Source organism: Canis lupus, chromosome 30 (genome assembly GCF_048164855.1).
Source record: "Canis lupus baileyi chromosome 30, mCanLup2.hap1, whole genome shotgun sequence".
Taxonomy (NCBI): domain Eukaryota; kingdom Metazoa; phylum Chordata; class Mammalia; order Carnivora; family Canidae; genus Canis; species Canis lupus.
The window spans coordinates 25,187,017-25,211,301 of record NC_132867.1 but is presented as its reverse complement, the minus strand read 5'-3'; the positions used below and the strand labels follow the sequence as shown (position 1 = coordinate 25,211,301).

Genomic DNA, 24,285 nt, shown 5'->3' with positions numbered 1-24,285 from the left:
ACCTGGAGATCATACTCATTCCTTTTTACAGCTCCATTGCATATCATTCTGTTATTTATTTATTTATTTATTTATTGGAGATTGTGGGCATTTGGTTGTTTTCAATCTTCTTTATAATAAATAAATAATTTTGAAATAAGCAATCCGATTCATCAATCATGTTTTTTTGTTTCATTTACCTTTTTTAAAATACAGCTTTGCAACAGGCTCCCAGTAGTGGGGTGGATGAGTCAAAGTAGACATACAATTTTTCTACATATTGCTGAATTTTTCTCCATGGCAGATAGATCACTACCCAGCCCCTCAGCAGGGAGAGGGCCTGTTTGCACAGAGCTTCAATAATAGAGGATGCAGATGAGTTATGTGTTTTTGCTAATCTGGCAGGGAAGAGAGGTTATCTTTGTGACAGTTTAATTTGCATTTAAGTGATGTTGAATGCAGTGTCATATCTGAAGAACTATTAAAATTTTTCTTCTGGGAACTCTCTGGGGTTTGTCCTGTATGCATGCCATTTTTCCATTTTATTCTTTATATTTTTATTTTCTTTCCAGTTTTAGGACTTGTTGTATATCAGTGGCAATACTCTTTGGCTGAGATTTAAAGTGCAGATATATTTTTCCCAATTAGTCATTTGTCTTTCGATTTGTGTGTGGTATTTTATTTTTTTTCATGCAGATATTCTTTTGATATATAGTTTATAGAAGAATACATCCATGCTTTGGGGTTTTTTGGGGAGGGGGATGAATTTATTACTTACTGACATTTAGAGTTTTGATCCATTTGGAGTTTATCATGTACACTCAGAATCAGATCCATTTTCTCTCAAATGACTACCCAATTGTAACAATATTTATTACAGTTTTTATTACAATATTTTATTACAGTTTGAGAGACTCCTATTTTATATATAGATAGGTAAGTGGAAAGATACATCTCATAGCTATACTAAATTTCCAAATGAATTTGGGCCAATTCCTGGACTTTATATTTTATTCTATTGATCTGTCAGTCTATTCATATACTAGTCTCACAGTGTTTTAATGATAGAAGTTTTATCAATTGCTGTAGTATGGGACAATCATCACCTCACTTCTGCCCAAAGACATTACTGCTGATTTATTTTTCATTATCTCACTTGTTTGATACTTATTTTATACATCTTTTATAATTAATGCAATAATATTGATACAGAAATATGTGTATATAATTCATTACCAAAAATGTATGTTGGGGCATATGTTCTTTTTTTATTTAAAGATTGTATTTATTTATTCATGAGAGACACACAGAGAGAGGCAGAGACATAGGCAGAGAGAGAAGCAGGCTCCTCACAGGGAGCCCCATGTGGGACTTGATCCCCAGACTGGGAGTCATGCCGTGAGCGGAAGGCAGACACTCAAGGTGTCCCAGGGGCAAATGTTCTTCTTAAGAGAAGTAGGACATGGAATAAAAAAAGTCTGAAGGACCAGTGCTCCAGGCAGTGTTTTTTTGAACATTTTGGCAGATTTTCTGGGAGAATAGCACACCAGAGCTGAAAATCTCAGGATGCATCTAACCCTGGCATTTGCAATGAGAGACTACCCTTGGACCTAATTGATGAGTCACCTGGATCCAGAAGAAACTATTCACTGATAATAAGCAGGTGTCAAGATCCCTAAGAAGATAGGACTACTGGACACGAATGCCTAGGAAAACCATCTTTGGTTGTAAATAAGGATTGGGCCCTCCCCTCTCTCTTAATAAACTTTTACCTATTGTGGGACATGGATTGCTAGGGTATCAACAGAGTGGACCACGAGGGGAAAGTCTGGAATCCCCTGTTCCACAGAGTACTTTTACAACTCTCTAACATCCTGTGTTGAATTTTATCTCAGGAGACTTGAAAGGAGGTATTGTTTGATTCATCTGGGCTTTTAATTCATCTGAGCTTTTAATCACTAATTCAAGAGGAGCTTATATGGGTTTTTCATTTCGTTTTGTTTTTGTTTTTTATAATACACAATGGCATTAGGCAATCAGCAAAATTTCTTAAAACTCTGTAAGGCAGGCCAGTCTCTATATTACCATGTAACTCTAAACTCTAGGGAGGCTACAGATTATGAGGGAGGTGGGAGTTCTAAGAGCAGTAAAATTATTTACTTATTATTTATTAGGGAAAATTAATTTTACGTATGTCTTAGGATTCCCTAGTATTAAAATGTAATTTTAGGAGGCTAAGAAACAAATAAACATTAAACTCCAGGTTACTCCCTTCTATTCATTGAACTATCAGAGAATCATCATGTGCCAGGCATGATTCTAGGTGCTAGACACAATGATGTATTGTCTCTGTCCTTGACAAACTGGCAATCCAGAGAGAAGCACATGTAAACACAGTTAGCAGTAGCCCAATAAGTACTGTAAGGGAAGCAGGAACATACCAAGAGCACCAGGAGTATAATAATATGTGGTAGACTTTGGCTCTGAGGAATGGATGAGCTGGGGAGGATTAAGAGAAGGTATTTGGGGCACCTGGGTGGCTTAGGCATCTGTCTTTGGCTTGGGTCATGGTCCCAGGGTCCTGGGATCGAGCCCGGCATCTGGCTCCCTATTTATCTGGGAGTCTGTTTCCCCCGCTCCCTCTATCCCTTCCCCTGCTTGTGCTCTCTCTTTCTCAAGGAGATAAGTAAAATCTTTTAAAAGAGAGAGAGAGAAAAGAAGCGGGTTAGATCTTCAGGGAGTAATTGCATTTGGCACATGGAGAAAATTTCAACAATGATAACACAACAGCAGAGAAAATGGCTGGGAAGGAGAAACATTGTCTAAAACATTTTATCTAAAATAGTAGTTCACTCCCTTAACACACACCCACACAGGGTGCAAAAGCATCTGACTTGTTCTGGGACCAAAAGCATTGTTTGGGGCCAAAGTACAATGATCCACAGCTCCCATCAGCTTAGGTACAATTTTTATCCCATTTTTAAAAAAGATTCTATTTATTTATTTGACACAGAGAAAGAGAGAGAGCCCAAGCATAAGCCAGGGGGCAGGGCAGAGAGTGAGAGAGAGAGAAGCAGGCTCCCCACTGAGCAGGGAGCCCAACCAGCTTCATCCCAGGACGCTGGGATCCTGACCTGAGCCTGAAGGCAGACGCTTAGCTTAACCGACTAAGCCTTCATCCTAAGCCTTTGTCCGAGGCGCCCCTTTATCCCATTTTTTAATGACATAGCTGACTGCATGTTTAGATTATTGGACAAACAGACCCCTGAGTTATCATTTATTCCACGGTAGGAGCTCAACTTCTGATTAGAATCCATTCCTATTTTAAAGTGCCTGTAGAGCATTTTATATATATATAAACATTAGCACAATTCTTCCTTTTCAAATTTAGCACTTTCCCAGCAGTTCAACATGTTCCCTTTTTATTTGCGGTCATTACTTCTTCTTTGGTCTCCTTTCAAAATAGCATCGGCTTGCACTTGTCCCTAAGTCTCAGCCGCTGCTGGTGTCGGTCTTCTCTGGGCGTTGGCCCCTTACCCTCTACTTTGGGCTTTTTTTTCCGCAGTATCCGAGTTGGAATTTTTTCCTTTCTAGATTTGGTCGCTGGTTTGGGAGTTTATGTCCTTCTGTTTTGTTATATTCATTTTGTTTCCCTACTTACTTTTGTTGGTTTTAACTAGAAGGTAGCCCCTGCTGCACTTTGGCTTAAGGAATTTAAAGGCCTCTGCAAGATGTTACCGTGAGTCCTGTTTGTGAGACAGAGCTCTGGGTTGTGGCTTAATTTACTAGTAAAAATAAAATTTTTGCATGGGGTGCCTAGGTGGCTCAGTTGGTTAAGCTTCTGTCTCTTGGTTTAGCTCAGGGCAAGATCTCATGGGATGTGGGATCAAGCCCTTCCACACACCCCCCAGGCTTTGCACTCAGGAGGGAGTCCACACTTGGCCTTGGAGAATCTCTCCCTCTGCCCCTTTCCCCACTCACGTGCTCTCTCTCTTTCTCTCTAATGTAAATAAGTAAATCTTTAAAAAAAAAAAAAACTAAATATATTTCTGCAGGAAGGCACAGAATATCATATATAATATGATTTGATTTGTTGGAAGGTGCAGAACAATAAGCACAGTAAATTTTGATTTTTAGTGTGTGTGTTTTTTAAGATTTTATTTATTTATTCATGAGAGACACAGAGAGAGGCAGAGACATAGGCAGAGGGAGAAGCAGACTCCACCCAGGGAGCCCGATGTGGGACTTGATCCCAGGACCCTGGAATCACAACCTGAGCCAACCAGGTGCCCCTGATTTTTAGTTTTAAAGAAACTATACAGGTATGCTCCTATAGGCTGGAACTATATTTCCCCCCCCAATTTTTCTGGAACTATATACAAAAAACTTAAGAGTGAGTTATCTGTAAGGAGTAGAATAAAAGTCAGAGGAGTTATTTTTCATTTCTGTACTGTTGGAATTTACCCTATACATACCTTGTTTTTAATTAAATGTGTAAGTAAATGCATTCAACAATGATCTACTTTTGTCTCTGATTATGCCCTTGAAGTATTTAACAAGTTTTTACAGTGTGAGCAAAACTAAAACTGAAAACAGCAAGTGACTGCTTTGACAAAAGGAGAATAAGTGAACTGGGAATGCCTAGAATAAAGGAGAAAGACCAGATTAGGCTTTTTCACTCTTTACCAGTTTAAAAACAACTCAGTCCCAAACTCTCCCTGTGAAAAATTTTGAAACCCAAATGAAACAGAAAATCTAACAAATAAAAACTGACATAATGACATAAGAAAGTGAGAGAAAAAGGCAAAATTCTTCAGTTAAGAACTAAAACTCCCATCTGTTAAGATCACAAGGATTCTTGAGGTGCCTGGGAGGCTCAGTTGGTTAAGCATCTCCTCATGATTTCAACTAAAGTCATGATCTCAGGATCCTGTGTCAGCCTCTACGCTCAGTGGGGAGTCTGGTTGGGGATTCTTACTCTCTCTCCCCCCCCCCCAAATAAATAAATCTTAAAAAGAAAAAAAAAAGATCACAAAGATTCTTGCTTAGTACTATTTGAGCCAAGACAGTGGAGAGCTAAGAGAATAGCTCTTGAAACACTTTCATGGGACTAGGTCCAGTGGTTCTTTGCTTCTCTGTTCATAAAATGTGGCAAACATTTCCAACCCCTTCACTGCCTGAAGATTCCAAGAGTAGGAGTCTGTGGTCCTGGTAGCAAGCATTCATTTGAGCATACTCTTTCTTCCTCTTTCTCTCCTTTGGTCCCTCTCTCCTCCTTCTCTCTCCACCTCTATCCCTCTATCTCTCTGCATCTCTCATACATGCACACCCTCACACACTTAGTAATACAGAGGGCCACTCTTTTTCCCCATCAAATCCAATCTAATCACCCGCCTAAGGATGGCCACATGGGAAACAGGTAAAACAATACCAAGGGAAGACAAAACCAGGGGTGGGAAAGAGAATAATACTGAAAGAGGATAAATAGTGGTCCCAAAGTTTCATGTTTAGATGTTGGGAACTGAACAGGAAGCTGGAAATATTTGCAGTGTACACAATTCTTAAAAATTCCTTAAAAACCAAAGAACCATTTTTCTCAAATCCCTGATTAAATTTAACTAACTAAATTTCAGATATAAAACAATTTCCTGTGGGTGAATGTAAATGTCTAATCAAATATGTGCATATACATATTTCAATGAGCCACAGAAAATACTTCCTATTACTTAAGAAGTAGCCTGGACCACTCCAATAGCATCTCACTGGGCTCCCCACTTCAACATCCCACCCACCCATCCTGCCCATTCTCCACACTTCCATCCACTGTGTTCTCTTTGAAAGGCAAATCTAACTGATACTCAGTGTTTAAAAAGCCTTCAATGGCTTCTCCTAGTCTTTTTTAGGATAAATTCAAAATCCTAGATATGACCCACAAGGCCCGCTTTCCACCTGGCGGGGACCTTTCATCCTCCCCTGTCCTCCATGCTCTGGCCATACGGAACTTCTTCCATTCCCTGCTTGCTTTTCCCCAAGTACCTCTGTGCAACACTGTTCCCTCCGTATCTGAAATGGTCTCCCCACTCCTTTACTTGTCTAGCATATTCTTTTCATGTAGATAGACAGGTAGCTACAGATATACATGCATGAGTATTCTGTAATAAAACTTTAAAAAATATATTTCAAAATAAAATCTTTAAATAATAAAAGTAAATAAAACTGTTTAAACTAGAATAAACTTATGAAACAGTTCATTATCTGTGTTTGGAATAGGACCCTCATAACTGTAGGAAATCCATTATAAATGATTATATGAATATTTAACTCCACCACCCCCAAATGTTATCAACAATAACAGTACAAGTTTTCTAAGTGTGCTAGACATGTGTACACATTTAATTCTCCCTACTTCTCTACAAAGTAAATCTATTATTGGGATTATCACCATTACAGATGGGTAAACTGACACACACAGACCAAATAGCTCATAGCAGATCCGTTAGCTGGTAAGTGCACACAGAACTCAGCATCAGAGCACATGTTCTTTACTGCTACACTCTGTGATCTGAAATATAACTCAAAAAATACAGTTCTCTATCACTATAAATTATAATTTAAAGGTAAAAGTTGTGGTCACTCCATGGGGTCTAGAATATTCTTGGCTACAAGGCTGATTACACATTACTGGGCACACCCTAATTTTGGTTGGGGTGATGGTTTCCCAGAGATGTCTACATCCTAACCCCAGGAACCTATAAACGTGTTACCTTACATGGTAAATATGAATTAAGGTTGTAAATAGAATTGAAGCTGCTAACCCAGCTAACTTTGGGATGGAAAGATAATCCTGGATTACCTGGGTAGGCCCAATGTAAATATAACGGCCCTTGTAAGTGGAAGAGGGAGGTAGAAAAGAGAGAACAAGATTTATGGCAGCCTGGCACCACTGACTTTGAAGCTGGAGGGACAGGGCCCCGAGCCAATGGCTTCTAGAAGCTGGAAAAACAGCTGGTTTTCCCCTGGAACCTCCAGAAGATAGCTGCCCTTCCCATACTTTGATTTGAGCCAAGTGAGACCTACTTCAGATTTCTGGCCTCTAGAACTTTCAGATAATAAATCTGTGTTGTATTAAATTTGTGGTAATTTGTTTCTGCAGCGATAGGAAAACTCATACAGTTGGATTGTTTTTCTGAGTTCTGGTCATGTGAACAGTAACACCTCCCAAGAAAACAGTACCCAGTGTTTTCTTTCTCTGTTTCTGCCAAAGAAAGCACTTGACCTAGATTCTGATTCCCCTTTTCTGTCTTCACCTTCATCTTCCTCAAAGCATCAATGTGGCAACACAGGTATACTGGAGTACTGACTCAGCAGTGTTATGGGATGAAAAGGTTATTTTAAATAATGGCCTTTACAGATTGCTTCTGGCTCAACTTCAATACAGTGGCTCTAGCCTCCAGAGTTCAAAACATCTTCTCTACAGAAACCATGGGTAGAGCAAACATATGTAAATGCACAGAGGCTCCTCTCATTAAACTGCTCTGGTGGAAGGATAATGAGTGTTTTCAGTCTTAAGGAATTTACTTTTCTCTTTATGCTGATTTTTTGTTTTAGACTTCTTCCCTTTGAAGGCCATTTCTGTTTCAGTTTTAAAACCGTTATCAGGTCTACCAGTAAGCCCAACCTGACCTTTATTCTCATCAGATAATTAAGATCATGCCAGGATGGAACTTGTTCTCTGCAGATGATGCTTTGTTCTTAACAATGTTTACAGAGGGCAGAATTTTCCTGGCACTGGTTCCCTGGAGTGCTCTTTTGGGTCAGTTCCACTACTGGGGCAGAACTTTGTGATTTTGCAGAAGATCTGACTTCTCCCTCCTCCACATTCCTTATCAGTTGATGAAATATTACAGACTCAGGCCAAGAGGCCTGGCTTGGGTTCCAGTCCAGATTTGAAGACCAACTGCTACCAGCCAGGTAGTGTCAAGAACAGCACACTGCTCTCATTAACATCTAACTGCTTGGCTTAAATGTCACCTCAGAGAAATCTGACACCTCACCTATTTGGCATTAGTTAGGGCGTCATGATTTATATTGCAATTATTAATTCCATCCATCCATTTCTTCCACCTCATTCCCTTCCTATCTGATCAACAGGTATCTATTTACACCTACTATTCATCAGGCACTTTGCTTGGCACTGTACATACAGTGGGGAGCAACTATAAAGAAATTCCTTCCGTCATGGAGTTCCCATTTTAGTGGTAAACAAAAATATAGTTTCACTAAACACACAAGTAAATGTCCATATTTCAAAAGGTACACTGAACTCATAGTCCAAATAATGGCGGCAGCAGCGACTACAAAATTCTTCCAAACTACTAAGAAAGAAATAAGAATATGGACAAATAAAAATAAAAGGAAAGAATGGAATACGTATGGTATTATATATAATAGGATCAGAACAAAAGGGTGGTACAGTTATATTTGGGATGGATATTAAAAAGAGGAGTCTGTAATTAGAGAATAAGAAATCCACAGTCTTTTTTTGAATTTTGAATGAAGATAGTGGAAAGGGTTAAGTGCTCAGCTAGAAAAAGAGAGAAGTCCAATTATCTATGGAACAATTTCTCAGATCTTCAAACCCCAGTTCCATTCTTTTCAGTCTCCATAAATGATGTTGCTTGAGCCTTGAGGGTCATGAACTGTAAGTTGAAGATATGTTCTGTCTCATGCATTTGCTGAGAACTTAAAAAGAGAATATTCAAGAAAGTCCGTAGTACTGTTTTTGGATCTCAACATGAAACCTGAGTAGACAAATCACAAATAGGACTGTGGAGTGAAACTCAGCCCTGAAAAACATTCTTGTTTTTCAATAACACTCTTCAATAACACCTACACCTTGGTTTCTCCCATCCAAGTACTAACTAGGCCTGACCCTGCTTAGCTTCCAAGAGCAGATAAGACAAGGCTTGTTCAGAGTGGTATGGTGGTAGACGTACATCTTGGTTTCTAACACCATTCTCCAATAAAAGGAACCAGGGCTTTTTGGAGAAATGGCCAATCCTAGGCCTGGAGCAGGAAATATACAAGATCAGCCTGAAGCATTCTGTGTTACCAGAAAGTAAGAAGCACTAAAAACAAAAAACAAAACAAAACAAAAATATATATATAGCAATGGGGGTATGTCAGAGGATACAGAAACCACTAGAACTCCCAGTGGCCAAAACTGGAAGCATTTCAGTACTAAAATAAATAAAATCACATTGAACTATAAATCCAAAGTATAAAATAAATATTCATAAGCCCATACTGATATAGGATCTAGAGAAAACATTAAAAAAATCAGTTAAGGGACATTCAATAAAATACTTCATCAGTACTCCTCAAACTTGACAAGGTAATAAAAAACAAGGGAAGTCTGAGGAACTGTGACAGCTAAGAGGAGCCTAAGGAGGCAGGGCTGTTAAATGTAATATAGTATCCTGGATGAGATCCTGAAATAAAAAAGGACATCAGGTAAAAATGAAGGAAATTTGAATAAAATATGGAGTTCTAAATAAAATATTTAGTTCATAATAATATACCAATATTGTTTCATTAATTATGACACACGTATCATACATACTAACAAAATATTAATAAAAGGAGAAGGTGGATGTGGTATATATGGGAACTCCCCATACTATCTTCACAATATTTCCTCAAATCTACTGTCATAGAATAACTAAGTTTATCTGAAAAAAAGAAAAGAAAAGAAAACATTCTTGCAATGCCAGACCTTGGGCATCCCGGGGAACAACACAGAAAAGGTCTATGCACACTCCCAAACTCTTCCCCCCTAGGAGTGAGGGTTAGAAGAGCCACTGATTAGATTTACCTGAAGTCTGAACGAGAGGTTTTTCTGCCCATTTATCTAAGCCTGTGTTTGCCTCTTGGTTATTTCTTCCCTACACATCCAAACTGCGGGTGTATTGTTTCTATTTTGATCACTGAATAAGAATAGCAGAGCAAAACCATTTTCTCTGCTTTTCATTAGTGACAATTCTAAAGTCAGTCTTTTTTAATTTGAAATTTAGGATCGTCAACGAAATACCCCACTTTTCCAACAGTTCGGTGACAATTCCTCCAGCCTGTCTCTCTGTTGTCCTTTACCATTACTGCATTTTTCCCCCCTCTGTGTGTTCAACATGATACCAACTTCAAAACTGCATAATGGTTTTATTGTGAAGCCTCGATTCCTGGTTTGATTTTCTATAGCATAGGTCAGCACATGCCCCTTCACTGGGACAACTTGCACCTTCCTCCCCCACTAAGGTACAAAGCTCACACCACGTTGGGTTCTGCGATACTCTCTTGTGCAGCAAGAGCGTGCGTGAGGAAAAAGTCATTGTATTTTGGTATTAGACGCTCATCCGGTGGCTTATGTTAAATATTGCCAGGGCTTGGATAGCAACAATAATAACCTCTTCTATTAAAAAGAGAGAGAGAGAGAGAAGGGAAAACGAAAAACAATAGAAAAGGGGGTCTTCCCTGCCTAAGTGCTTAAGGTCTAGTTCGATTTCCTCCATTTTCCTAAAAAGTTAACGCGAAGGAAACAAAATAATAGGAAACGTTCCCATGAACGTTTGAACGTTCAATGAGATTTGAAATCTCATGAGCTCAGAATCCGCGAAAATCCTGTCTGGAACCACCCCGGTGAGATGGGCTTTGGGACGTCCCCCGCTCCTGGTTCATTCAGCGTCTGCCTCTTTCTAACAATCCCAGCGCTGCACGTCCCCCGGGGACACGGCGTCCCTAACCGGATAGAGACGTGCAGGTGGAGAGGCTAGAGTACCGCGGCTCCCCTCGGCCCCCGCCCGCCCCACCAGCGCGCCGCCTCCCCCGCCTCGGAGCGAGGCAGCCCCAACCGTGCCCGTCCCCGCTGGTACTTGGCGGGGGCCGCCCCCGCCCCCCCCCCGTGATGCCACCTTGAGGTCTCAGCATCTCAGAGGAGTCCCGGTCCTAGTGAGTTCTGCATTCAGTTCGCGCGCGGGCCTGCGTCTTTGAAAACTTACCCCAACTTTGAAAGAAGGTCAGACCCCGCCGCTGTGGACTCTTTCCATCTTCTCTAACCCGAATGCACACAATACGATAAACCGCCGGACCCCGCGCCGCCCCCCACGCCCGCCCGCACCCCGATTCCCGCTCGGGCGCCCGGGCCGCGGGGACGGCGCTCGGCGGGCGCGGGGGCCGCAGGTCGGGGTGGGGCCGGGTGGGGGAGGGGAGGGGGTACCCCAGCAACTTACAGCCCAGCGCGACCACCAGGTAGCGCAGCAGCAGCAGCAGGAGGCGGTGGCGGCTCCTCCTCGCCATCTTCGCGGGGTCCGAGCTGGAGGCTCCTCGGAGGCGGGGAGGCCGGGCGGGGGCCCCTGAAGTTCTGGGGGCGGGAGCGGAGGAGAGACGCGGGAGGGGGGTCCGTGCCCGGCCGGGGGGCGGCCCGGGGGCAGGTGTGGCCTGCGCGAGGGCTGGGAAGGGGGAGCGCGGGGGTCTGCGCTGCTCCCCCCTGGGGGGCGGGCTGGGGCGGGGTGCGGCGGGGGGGGAGGGAGGGCGGAGGATGCAGGCGAGGTGTGGGCTGGGTCCGAATGAGGGCGCGCGAGGAGGCGAGCGGCGGAAGGGAAGCCCCGGGGGCGCCCCCGCCCCTGCGCCGCGGGCCCCGAGCGGCTTTGTGTCCGGCGGGGCGCGGGGCTGCCAGCTGTCCCCGGGGCGAGGAGCCCGGGCGCGCGGGCTGCGGGGGCTGCGGGGGCCGCGGGGGCCGCGGGGGGGCAGCTCCGCCCGCCCAGCTCCAACTCCTCTCCTCCTTCCCCCTGGCACAAAACTTTCTGGGTTTTCAGCCTAGGGGGGTGGAGATTTTTGGAAAATTTCTGGCCAACTGGGAAGCTGCGGGGGGAGGCGCTCGGGGCGGGGGGGACATGGGGTTCGCCGGCTCCGCCTTGGGCGCGGGAGGGAAGACGAGAAAGCCATGGAGACTGGCGCTGGAGGGCAGGGCTCGGGGTCCAGCAGCAGCCTTGGCCCCTCCTCTGCGCGAGCCCTTAGCGCTTGGAGAGTCAAGGTGCGTTCTGCTGCTCTTTGCTTTCCGCGTGTCCGCGTTGGAAGTTCATCCAGCGGCGTGAAATATTTATCACGTCTCTTTCCAGTTACATAACTGCTGCCTGTGGAGTTCTCCACGTGTTAAAACTCCACAGCTGCCCTTTGTCAGGTTTATTTTTGGTCTACTGTGCTTTTAAAAGGGAAACCCATTCTGAATGCTCCGTTGCCTGCTTTAAAATTGACCCACACTTCGACTTGCACACACTCCAAGGGCTAAACAGGCAATTTTTGTATTTGCTCCTAGGCCCCGAAAATGTCTGGTGCATTCAAGAATAGTGACAGGTCCGGGAAAAGACCATTCCCAAGAGAAGAAATTGCTATACATCAGGCTTCTTTTTAAATTATTTATTATTATTATTATAATAATAATTATTATTATTATTTAAAGGTAGAATGATGGATAAAGGACTGAATAGAAGACAGTTGATTTAGGGGGGAAGCACATGAAGAATTCAGCTCACTGGACAAAGGCGACCAGAGTTGAGATATGCAGAGCTGTGAGGAAGGAATGAGACATCCCTGCTGTTTCCTTGGTGACAGTGATGGAAGCTTGATGCCCAAGGCAGGGAGGGGCCGAGGACCCGGGAAGTCAAAATGGCCAAAACGTTAGAGCTATACTCCAGTCAAGCAAGGAGAAGGGACAAAAATTTAAACAATTTTCTGGGCAGGAACCAGGAAAATGGAACGCTTTACAAGAGAAGTTGTTGGCGTTCTCTTTTCTCATTCTTGCCGCTATGTATCTCTTTTGCTCCTCCCTAAAGATACACACATTAAAAAGGGGGTAATTTTTTATTATTATTCCGTGACATCACATGTGAATCATTGGTTCACTCCATCATTTGTCATCCAGTTAAAGCATTTGTCAAATAGCTACATTGTGCTGGATGCTGGTGTACAATGTTGAACAAGACTGAGTCTTTGCTGGTAATGAGCTCCTAGTCTTGAGAGAGAGAGAGAGAGAGAGAGAGAGAGAGAGTCCCATCTGGAAAGCCCTCTAATACCACATGATAAGTGTTGTGGGAGAACAGGAAAAAGTAACAGCAGTTTTTATTGAGTACTTTCTCAGTGGTGGAGTCTGAATAGTGCTAATCTAATCCCCCAAGAACTCTGTAAGGGAGAGAAATATTATTCTCACCTTGCAGATGAGAAAACTGGGCTGAGAGATTCTAATGGCCTGTTCAAGGTCAAGGATAAGGGGATGTTCCTCTGTTGGAGGGTGTGCTTTATTAGGCATGGAAAGTTACAGATTTTGGAAGGCATAAGATGAGCAAAGGACATTCTACACAGAGGGAAGAGCAGGATCAAAAGCTGGGAGATCTAAAAATTATGGCTAATGTACCTGAAGGTAAAGCAATGTTCTACAGTGCCCCTTATATGTAGGATTGGTACAGAGGAGGTGGCAAGACCTGAAAAGGGGATTCGATTATGAGGGTCATTCAGTGCCATACTACAGACTCTAGACCTTATTCTGGAGTTAACTTCTGAAAACTTCAGGGTAGGTTAAAAAAAAAAAAGAAGAAGACGAAGAAAAAGAAAATCCATGTTTTAGAATTGTGCTGTGAAATATGGTAGCCTCTAGATCCATGTGGCTATGTAGATTTGAATTCAGTTAAATTTAAAATTCAATTCTCTAGTCACACTAGCCATATTTGATGTTCTCAATAGCAACAGAGAAAAAAATCAAGATTATGGAGGCAGCAAAAAATTCAATGGTTTCCAGGAATTAGGGGAAACAGAGGGATGTATAGGTGGAATAGAGGATTTTTAGGATAGTGAAACTACTCTAATATTACTACTACAGTAGTGAATACATGTCAATATATATTTGTCCAAACCCATAGGGTATACAACATCGGGAGTGAGCTATAATGTAAACTGCGGACTCTGGGTGATTATGATGTGTCAATGTAGGTTTATAAATTTAACAAACATACCATTCTGGTAGGAGGATGTTGATAATGGGGGAGGATGTATGGGAAGTCTCTGTAACCTTCTGCTTCATTTTGCTGTGAACCTAAAACTGCTCTAAAAAAAGAACGCAAAATGCAGTTACAAAATTAAAACAAAAGAAGACTCAGAGAAAGAACACAGACAGGAGCAGTCAGAAAGTGTGAGAGAAATGGAAGAGAAAGAGGAGCAAAGGTGGAGGTGTCTCCAGCATCACCTGCCAAAAAGGGGATGGAGAATTTCTCAGGTAGTTAGCAACTATAAGGGCATTGACCACTTGGACAATAGAGAAAGCAAGCCTCCCAAATACTTGTAGAAAAAACTTTAGAGATGTGTGTTCTGTACTTAATGAGGTATAAAACTAGTGCATTAAGATAAACACAAATAATGAAATGCTTACAAACAGCAGCGTGATGATGAAAGGAATAGCGATAGTTAATACTACTTCATTGGCAAGTGGTTGGGAGTTGGTTTCATGTTTGTTCTGCTAGTAGGAATCCCTGCCCCAGGCAGCATGGGGCAGCTTGTAGGGAGGAGTAGAGAGGAAATAAAGGGAGTGCCTCCAACTGGCTTCTACTCTCTGTGATCATATTGGGCTCCCTCTCTTCCCATATGTTGCAATCATTCTGCCACTATAAACAGTTTTGTCAGGTCAACATAAATGGGGATTTGGTACTTTAGGACATCGTACCATTTTTAAAATTCTTTCCATCCACTCCAATTCTGAATTCAAGGTAATGTTGAGGAGGTGTCAAGGCACATTTCCTAAAACAAGCAATGGAGAGAAGGGCTGGGTTTAAATTGAGGGACTTCTCACAACACCTCAGATTTGGTATTTCTGTGTTGGATGGGTTATTTTTTTTCATGGGTGTGGAGAAGGTGATGGAAAGTGTGCCTACACTCTGCAATTTAGAGAAAAGAAAAAAAAAGTCTTTCATTTCCAGAACCACATAAATTCCCAAGTGTCTCTCCTAGAAATGTTAAGCTATGGATAGAATTTAAGGTCTTTCACTAATGGGATCCTCATTACTTCTCCCTCATTATTATCTCCTCAGATAATTTTCTGGAATAATCCTCATTTCAACATTTCTTTCTGATACACCCACAAGCATACTCATGGCTTGTGCTCAAACCACATCCCTCTCCAGCCAAATAAACCTATTCAGAGAAACTCACAGGTCTCCAGCATATAGCCTTCATTACTCTCCCAAAGTGACATCTTCCTTCAGTTACATTATAACAAAACTTTCTTCCAAGAAAAACAAAAACAAAACAAATGAACAACAACAACAACAACAACAACAACAACAAAAAACCTTCATTAGACCTGGTTCTAATTACTACAAGCAGGAATATCTTTCTTTCACATTCTTTGCTCTCAAATGACTTAACAACCCTACAGAGGTCCTATGTGCCAAATAAGTGAAGTTCATCAGCAATCAGTAAATTAATGCTTTCTTTTTTAAAAGCACATTTATTATCAACTCAATGTTTGGCTTCTTTGTTGAGTGATAATTAGCAATTTCATAAAGAATTAGATAATGTAAAAATGATTTTTTGTACATGAAATTTACATGGGGAAGAGCTAGCATCTAACCAACATTTGCTAGAGTCAACAAAGAATGGACAGGCACAAGTTAGTCTATAACCATGGAATTGTGACAACTTGAGAACTTACAGATACTTCACAACTGCATTCCCTCCTCCATTCTCCTTTTTCTTGTGTCACAGTTAAAGATGATAGATAATGAGGGCTCCTGGGAGGCTCAATGAGTTAAGCATCTGACTTTGGCTCAGGTCATGATTTTAGGATCCTGGGATTGAGCCACATATCAGGCTCCCCACACAGCAGAGAGTCTGCTTCCCCTACCCCCTCTGCCCCTCCCCCTGCTCTCTCTCTCTCTCTCTCAAATAAATAAATAATCTTAAAAAAAAAGGATGATAGATAATGAGACCCAAAGGGTGAAATGACTTACTCAAGATCACATGGCAAGAAGAAACAACCAGGCCTGGGGTGAACACTCATGACCTTTTTTGATGCAGCCCCCAAAACAGCATGGATCTTTCTGCATTGGCTTGGAACAGGTTTGCCTTTCTGCATACAACTTGACCCAAGTCATTACCTGATTTCTCCCCATGAACTCCTTGCCTGGAACGACTACACTTCATATGTGTCCTTAATTAAAGAGTGAGTGGGGAAGGTAAGAAGTCTCCATTGAGTTACAGGGAGCTCTTCCATCTAACTCAACATATTGGATCTGGGGCAATAGAGCCCAGATGAGAGGATACTGAAAGAATTTGGGCAAGATTCAGTGATTCTTCCTTTGGTCTCTGCTCTCCAGTACACTCCTAAAGATAGTGATAATGTATTAATTGTTAACATTTATTAAGCACTACTTATGTCTGACATTGTGCAAAGCGCTTCATAAACGTTATCTAATAAACAACTTTGTGAAGTGGTGCCATTATTATCTTAGAGAGGAGAAGAAAGGTTTAAAAAAAAATTAAGTCCCTTACTCAGGACTAGGCAACTAGGAAATCACGAAGTCAGATTTAAACCCAGGTTTGGGGATCCCTGGGTGGCGCAGCGGTTTGGCGCCTGCCTTTGGCCCAGGGCGCGATCCTGGAGACCCGGGATCGAATCCCATGTTGGGCTCCCGGTGCATGGAGCCTGCTTCTCCCTCTGCCTGTGTCTCTGCCTCCCTCTCTCTCTCTCTGTAACTATCATAAATAAATAAAAAATTTTTAAAAAAATAAAATTAAAAAAAAAAAATAAATAAACCCAGGTTTGTTGGACTTCCAAGACTCATGTTCTTAACTGCTAAGGTATCTGAAAAGATGGACTCCAATGGAATGCATTTCTTTCTTCCCCTAGGATGAAGAAAAAGATATTCAGGGTATTCTGGGTGACCAGCTGGGTATGAGGCGGCCTGAACATATGGAAAGCATGCTGTTGGAAGTGTGGTGGCTATGATAGGGTATTATCCTTCTCTGGTTCTTGAAGGAGACCTAGAGACTTAGCAATCTGCCCACATTCATACAGGTAGTGACCCCAAACCATCGTCTTCAAAGGCCCTGCTATTCCCCATTCCTTGCTTTGGTTTTCTTGCAAGTTCTAACGACTTCTTGGTGGACAGATCTCTAGCTTAGATCACTCAAACTCCAAATCAGTTTTCCCTGATTTTAGAACATCTGTACATAGATGGGTCACTTAAAATCAACTTAAGTTGATTTTAAAATTTTTAAATTAAGCCTAAAATTGAGTTGATTTTATCACTTCTACTTTATCACTTCTACTTCATCCTACTTCATTTTTTTCTCCACCTTTTTTTTTTTTAACCTTCCTCCTTCTCTTCCCACCTTTTTGTCTTCCATTACCTAATATGAAATCCTATTAGAGGCCAACCACTGTGCTAAGGTTTGGGGGACACAATGGAGCTCATTGACAGTGTCTCACCTCTGGAGATGTAGGTAGAAGCAGTAGACCTCAATCAGGCAAAGCAAGCTGGCATGCTAGGGGAGCTGTCAATAAGGCTTTGCCTGGTTGGGAGGTAAGGGAAGGCTTCTCTGATGGAATGACACTTAGCCTAAAATTTGAAGGAGGTAGGAGGAGACAGGTGGAAAGTACAGCCTATGATGAGGAAACGTCATGTGTGAAGGCCTTGTGACAAGTGCTAGAGAATGAGAGTTGGCAGGTAAGGCTGTAGCACCAAGGTTGAGAGGGAGAATGATGGAGATCATGGAATGCCCACTGCTTAAATCCCTTCAGTGGCTTCTAGCAGCTTTCAGGATAAAAGCAGATTGACCAACATGGCTTCCTTCCCTTTTTGTTACCATGCTCCCACAGGGCCTTTGCATACACTGCTCCCTCTTTGCACTTGTATCTTCATTCTTTTCTCCCCCACTTTTGGTGTTATCTAGCATCTATTAAAAATTTTCCAAGTAGTAGGCCATTGTGCTAAGCTCTTTTCATTTTGGCTATTTTAACTCTCATAATAATCATGTTAAATAAGGAAAGCTATTATGTCTGTTTTATAGGTGAGGTCATTGGGACAGAGACATTGAGCTACAGGCCAGAACCACAAAAGCCTGTGGGTGGTAGAGTAAGGTTTAGAATAGCACCTGGCTCACTCTAGACTCAATGTGCTTATTACCCATTTATGTGCACAGCTTCCCATATACCTCTGTCTCCTTTGATCAAGGCCTATTCATCCTTCTGTCTCTGCTAAATTGCAATTTCCCTAAGAAACTTCCCTGCCCTTCCTGATTGGATCAAATCCTACTATTGCAAGCTCTCACTTCCCCCTTCTTTTCTGGCATCACAGCTGGGACTTTAAACTCAATTGGTCCCAATTGAGTAATAGACTGTGGACCCCATGGAGGCAGAGTTCATCTGATTTTCATCTGATAGTCTCTTTTCTTAACAAAGTGTCAGTGATTCAATGCCCAATAAATATTTAGCAACTAGATGAATATATAGATCCATATATCTATCCATATATCTCTGACAAGAATGTGATTGGACTGTAAGTTGTTTTTGTTTTTTTTTTAAACTAATAACTTGGTCTCTATAAGCTGCCATAACAAAGCACCATATACTAGATGGCTTATAAACAATAGAAATGTATTTCTTACAGTCTGGAGGCCAGAACTCTTAAGATCAGGTGCCAGCATGATCAGGTTTTATCAAGGGTCCTCCTCTGGGTTGCAGACAGCCATCATTTTATTGTATCCTCACATGATAGAATGAGAGCTGGCTGCTTCTCTGGACTCTTTATAAGGACACTAATCCCATTTATGAAGGTTCCACCCTTATGACCTCATTCCCTCTCAAAGGCCCCAGCTTCAAAATACTGTCACATTGAGATAACCATTTCAACCTATGAGTTTTGAGGGGAAACAAACCATTTAGTCCATAGCACCTAACAGTGTCTTTGTGAAGGCAAGAGTACTTTTAAGCTTCAATATCTCTATATGCCAATTTCATTGCTAAGCACCGTATTTCCATCATCTCCTTTGATTGAACACTGGAGGAAATGAGGGTAGGAGTGAGGTCCAAAAAATTGCCCCAGGACACCCAATTGGTCAATGGCAGAACAAGACATGGTTCTAGGTCTGACCCTTCTTATTACCTCCATATCTTTCCAGATCAATCGATCTGCTGCAGCATGGGTCCTTAGCATTTACTGGCACCTTAGCATTTACTGCAGGGATATAATCATTATTTAACAGATTCATGTTTTATTTACTTTGAGGTTGTCTTGCTTTTTTAACGTACATTGTGACGCACATTCTTATACACTGGGGCTTTTGTCTAATTATTTCCTCAAGGTAATCGGTGGGCAAAAAATTGGCAAGCTTTAGATTCGTGGCCAAATTGACATTGGCAATATTGAATTTTTAGTAGTAGAGTCTCTTATCTGCCTATTTGCCAAGAGAGTATTTCTGCCATTGTGCCAACAAAGAAAAGCATGACTTAAAAAGTATGCTTTGCATTTTGGTTAATTTTTCTTGAATTACAAAAACAAAAAGATAGTAGCCTTTTTCTTTGGGCCTAGCCCTCAAGGCACTCTATTGAAGTATGGAATTTAGTATGTGTACTCCAACATAAGGCAGATAAATAGAAGTCTGTGTAGCAAAACAGGCTGTTTATTATTTATTTGGTGTTTATATCCCCAAAGTATTTTTCTTTAATATACTTGTAAAAACTTTTAATGTTTTGCATAATCAAATTCTTAATGCTGATGGAATTCCATACTTAAAAGAACTTTTCTTACCAGCATCTCAGCTGTGTTCTTTCATCTTTAAGATCTTTGGGCAGGGGTGTTGGAGAACACAAATGAACTTGATCTACCTTGCTCTGGCAAAAACCGGATGGGATGGACAAGGAACAGAATGATGCCTTTTCACTCCCAAAGATTTAGGAATTCCGCTGTGTTCTTGGATCTGTCTCCTTTAGGCCAGGTGGAGAGCTTTAGTCTTTCCAGAATGCTCTTTTTGGCTCCAAGGAAAAGTAACTCAAATTCGCATTTAGTTTCACCACAGATAACACTGTAAGTGACAACATTCTGTCCATTGCACAAGCCAAGATTTACGTTTTTTTGGAAAAGTCAAAAGAGGGCATATTTTCCCACATGATATCCTTTAAAACCCTATCCCCTCACTGAATTTTTAAGGCTTGCCTTGTGTCTTTTAGATGTAAATACTCCTAGGAATTAGAACACTTTTCAAAAATATTTTTTTTCCTGGAAGCGTAATATTATGAAGAAAGGCAGGCTGTTGATTCTCTGAAGTGCTAGGAATCATCCCAGGCACAGAAGTTCAAATGCTTGTCTGCTGGCTTGGAGCCAGTGAACACAATGGCAGGGAACACTGGAGACTTTGAAAATGCCCCGTGGGGATGGATGCTGTTTAACAAGCAGGATGCCCGGGTTAGAGCCCTTGTGGAAGCGGCCATCCTTGTTATTCCTTCCTAGGATAGAGATGAAACATCCTAGAGTACTGAAAATCAAAAGTGAGGATACACTGGCCATTCCAGAAGCAACATTTCTTTTTCCTAGATACTCTCTTAGATAAGCTACCTAATACCTCCAGAACTTCAGTTCCTCATATATAGAAGATGGGACTAAGGTATATGATTTTAAAGGCACTTTCATCTATAAAACTAGATGACTCTTATGTTTCAGTCTTTCAATTTAAAAATGAAGAATTAACCGGTCTTCTAAAAATAATACCACATATCGCTGCTGGGAAAATGTCAATATGGCAAGCAGCTCAACTACTCCAGAATTTTTCTTCCTACCCCTAGCCATGACACATACATGCACGCACATGCACCCTTGCACAAACACACATGTCTCTTATTAACTGTTTATACTTCAATTTATCATAGTAAATCAAGTGTTAGAAAGGGATATTGGGAGATAGAAGAAAGAGATACCTTTTGGGTGACATTTGAATTGGGGTTTATAACATGCTCTGTGTCTTCTCTCTTCTGATCTTCATCTTATCTCTTTTCTATACTCCCTTCTTTCTGCATTTAAAAGCTCCAACATGTTAGCCGAGATTCTCAATTAAGAAAAAGCTGCTGGTATTTAGGCAAATCTTCCACAGCATTTTTCAATGAGGAGAGCTTTGGCTTTTGGCCTAACTTGACCACAGTCTTCGTCAATAGTGTAGAATTTAAAAGAACTTTGCTTTTTGCTGTCAAGGCTCTTCTGGAAACATCACAAAATAAAGTCTCAGCTGGTACTTGGACCAATTCTAACAGGTCCAGGGTTTTGGGTTTGTTTTTTTTTTTTCCTCATCTCCTGCTGGTTGGGGAAAAAGTGATGGGAATAACAATGAAAGCTTTGTGGTAGTGGAAATATCTCTGGTTTTAACCTCAAAAGTCTTAGTTAAGTAAAACCTGTGTTTTATGTAAAAATATTCTTATTTTAAAAAAACCTTGAAAAATAAGGATGAAGTGTCATCTATCTGTAATTCATATTAAAATGCTTCAGAAAAATGTAAAAGCAGTTAAATGCAGTAGATTGTTAATGTAGGTAGCAAGTATATGGCATTTGTTATACTATGTCTTTTCTGTATAGCTGTGAATTTTCACATTTATTTCATACACATTTTGAAACTTCATTTTTATACCCTCAACAATTAATTAAAAATTAAGTCTATTTTTATAAATAAGGAACCAAAATGTATTGCATTAATTCAGTATCGTCTCTCCTTCATGCTGACTTGCTGGCTCTTCAAAAATGGTAAAGTAGGTAAAATCTCTTTGCCTTATTACTGTCTCCACCTATTCAATTGATCCAAGAGAAATTATCACTGTCAAAACAAGCTTAAATTTATGGAGGCCTTGACTGGAATTTGGAAGGCTAATTCATTCGTGACAAAAAGAGAAACTTCTCTTTATTTTTATTTATCTTGTTCTCTCCAACGAATTGTAACACATCTGTTTTTTGGGAGAGAAAGAAAAAAAGGGGAGCGGAGGCAGGGCAGCAAGATGAGGCCTCGTGGGGATTTTTTTTTCACTGCTTCGTAGTAAATAAAAATAACATTTCTCAGACAAACAAAGCAAAAAAAAAAAAAAGCACACCCAGTTCTACATTTAAAAAATAATATTGATGACCAAAGAAACAGTGTATGAGTCAGAACCTGAGAGGAAGGCGTGGGTTACTTAAAAACTAGTTTTAGGGCTATGCATCTTTTTTTCCATTCACACATTATCTTAATGTTTCCCAACAGTAGAGGATTATACTGTAAACCAGTGCTTCTCAGGCTAATGGGCATCTGACTTAACAGAGGACTGTGTAAAAATGCAGATTCTGATGGAGTAGGTCTGAGGTGGGGCTGACAGTCTGCATTTCTAACAAACTACCAGGTGATGGTGATGCTGCAAATCTGTGGACCACACTGAATTAGCTAATAGTCATATGTTTTTTGAATGTATTTCTGCCACCAAAATAACAAGTGGCAGGAGGAAGGTAGCTCATCCTACTTTTTCTTACCATATAAAATTTGAATACTAGAATAAGGCCATGAATTCTCAATGGATGTAATATTGCCCCCAAGGGGAAGAAAATTATTTTACTGAAGGTAAAAAAGCTTAAACAGATATATACTACAGTTGACCCTTGAACAGCAGGGGTTTGAACTGCATGGGTCTACTTATACATGGATTTTTTTCTGATAAATATAATACTGTAAATGTATTTTCTATTCCTTATGGGTTTTTAAAAAAGATTTTATTTATTTATTCATGAAATACACAGAGAGAGAAAGAGGCAGAGACATAGGCAGAGGGAGAAGCAGGCTCCATGCAAGAAGCCCGTCGTGGGACTCGATCCTGGAACTCCAGGATCATGCCCTGGGCCAAAGGCAGGTGCTAAACCACTGAGCCACCCAGGCGTCCCCCTTATGGTTTTCTTAATAACATTTTCTTTTCTCTATCTTCCTTCATTGTAAGAATATATAATACATGTAACATACAACATATGTGTTAATATACTGTTTATGTTCTCCATAAGGCTTCTGGTCAAAAGTAGGCTTTAAAGAGTTAAGTTTTTGAAGAATCAAAAGTTATATGCAGGTCTTTGACTATGTGAGGGGTTCAAAGGTCAACTATATATCAGTGATATTAAAATGTCATGGGGGGGATCCCTGGGTGGCGCAGCGGTTTGGCGCCTGCCTTTGGCCCGGGGCGCGATCCTGGAGACCCGGGATTGAGTCCCACGTCGGGCTCCCGGTGCATGGGGCCTGCTTCTCCCTCTGCCTGTGTCTCTGCCTGTGTCTCTGCCTCTCTGTCTCTCTCTGTGTGACTATCATGAATAAATAAATAAAATCTTTAAAAAAAATAAAATAAAATGTCATGGGGGGCTGTCTGGCTGGCTCAGTTGGTAGAGCATGCCACTCTTGATCTCAGGGTTGTGAGTTTAAGTTCCACATTGGGTATGGAGATTCCTTAAAGTGAAAATGTCATGAGAGGCCACAGGAAAAATGTGTAAGAAAGCTATTTGGGGAAGGTATAAAACCACTGTTCTAAACTATTATAAAGTCTCATGAAACTGGCACAAGTAAAAATCAACCAGACTGCCTGTTTATAAATACTCAGTTACCAACATTTGGGATATCTGTTATATGTTACTACCTGGATTCTCAAATTCTCATTGACAGTCATGATGGAAATTTTTTATTGTAGAAGATGTTGGGTTGAATTTTCCAGCTTATCAAGCATCTAAATATTGTGGGTTGCAAAGGAAGGAGACGAGAATAAAATAAATATGTTATGATTACCAGAGATGATTCATGCCAACAGGAGCATTAACCTGAGTTGAATAAAAAACAATCAGATTACAAATAAATGAAAGATTTAAAACTTGAATTGCAAATACACTCCCTTTTCCTGATGTTTTCAATGCTCACTACCTTCTAAATGCATTTCTGAATACTCCTATTTTATGTATAATTATTTTTCTAAAAATGAGGTAATGAGTCTTCTTAGCTACATACTTGATGCAGAAAATGTGTCCTAATTAAAAACACATAATTCCACTTAACTATGGATGTGCACCAAACTACCTTCCATGCCCAGGTGGCTGCATGGACCCTTCTGCTAAGTTAGGGAGCCTAGCGAAGACAACTGTTGTTATCTCCATGTGAAATAAAATGCAAAATCATCCAAATCTGGGCCAGAACCAGTCCCATGAGGGTCAGAGCGTGAAGGCCACTCCCAATAAC

General features: G+C 41.1%; 1 protein-coding gene across 1 annotated transcript in view; it reads right to left on the bottom strand.

Moving 5' to 3' along the window:
• JAM2 (junctional adhesion molecule 2) overlaps window positions 1-11,815 on the bottom strand; it is a 60,135-nt gene extending 48,320 nt beyond the window's left edge. The window contains exon 1 of the mRNA XM_072806633.1: window positions 11,262-11,815. Within this exon, the coding sequence (XP_072662734.1) occupies window positions 11,262-11,328 (67 nt within the window). The 5' untranslated portion in view covers window positions 11,329-11,815. The remainder of the gene's footprint in view (window positions 1-11,261) is intronic.
• Window positions 11,816-24,285: the final 12,470 nt, after the last annotated feature.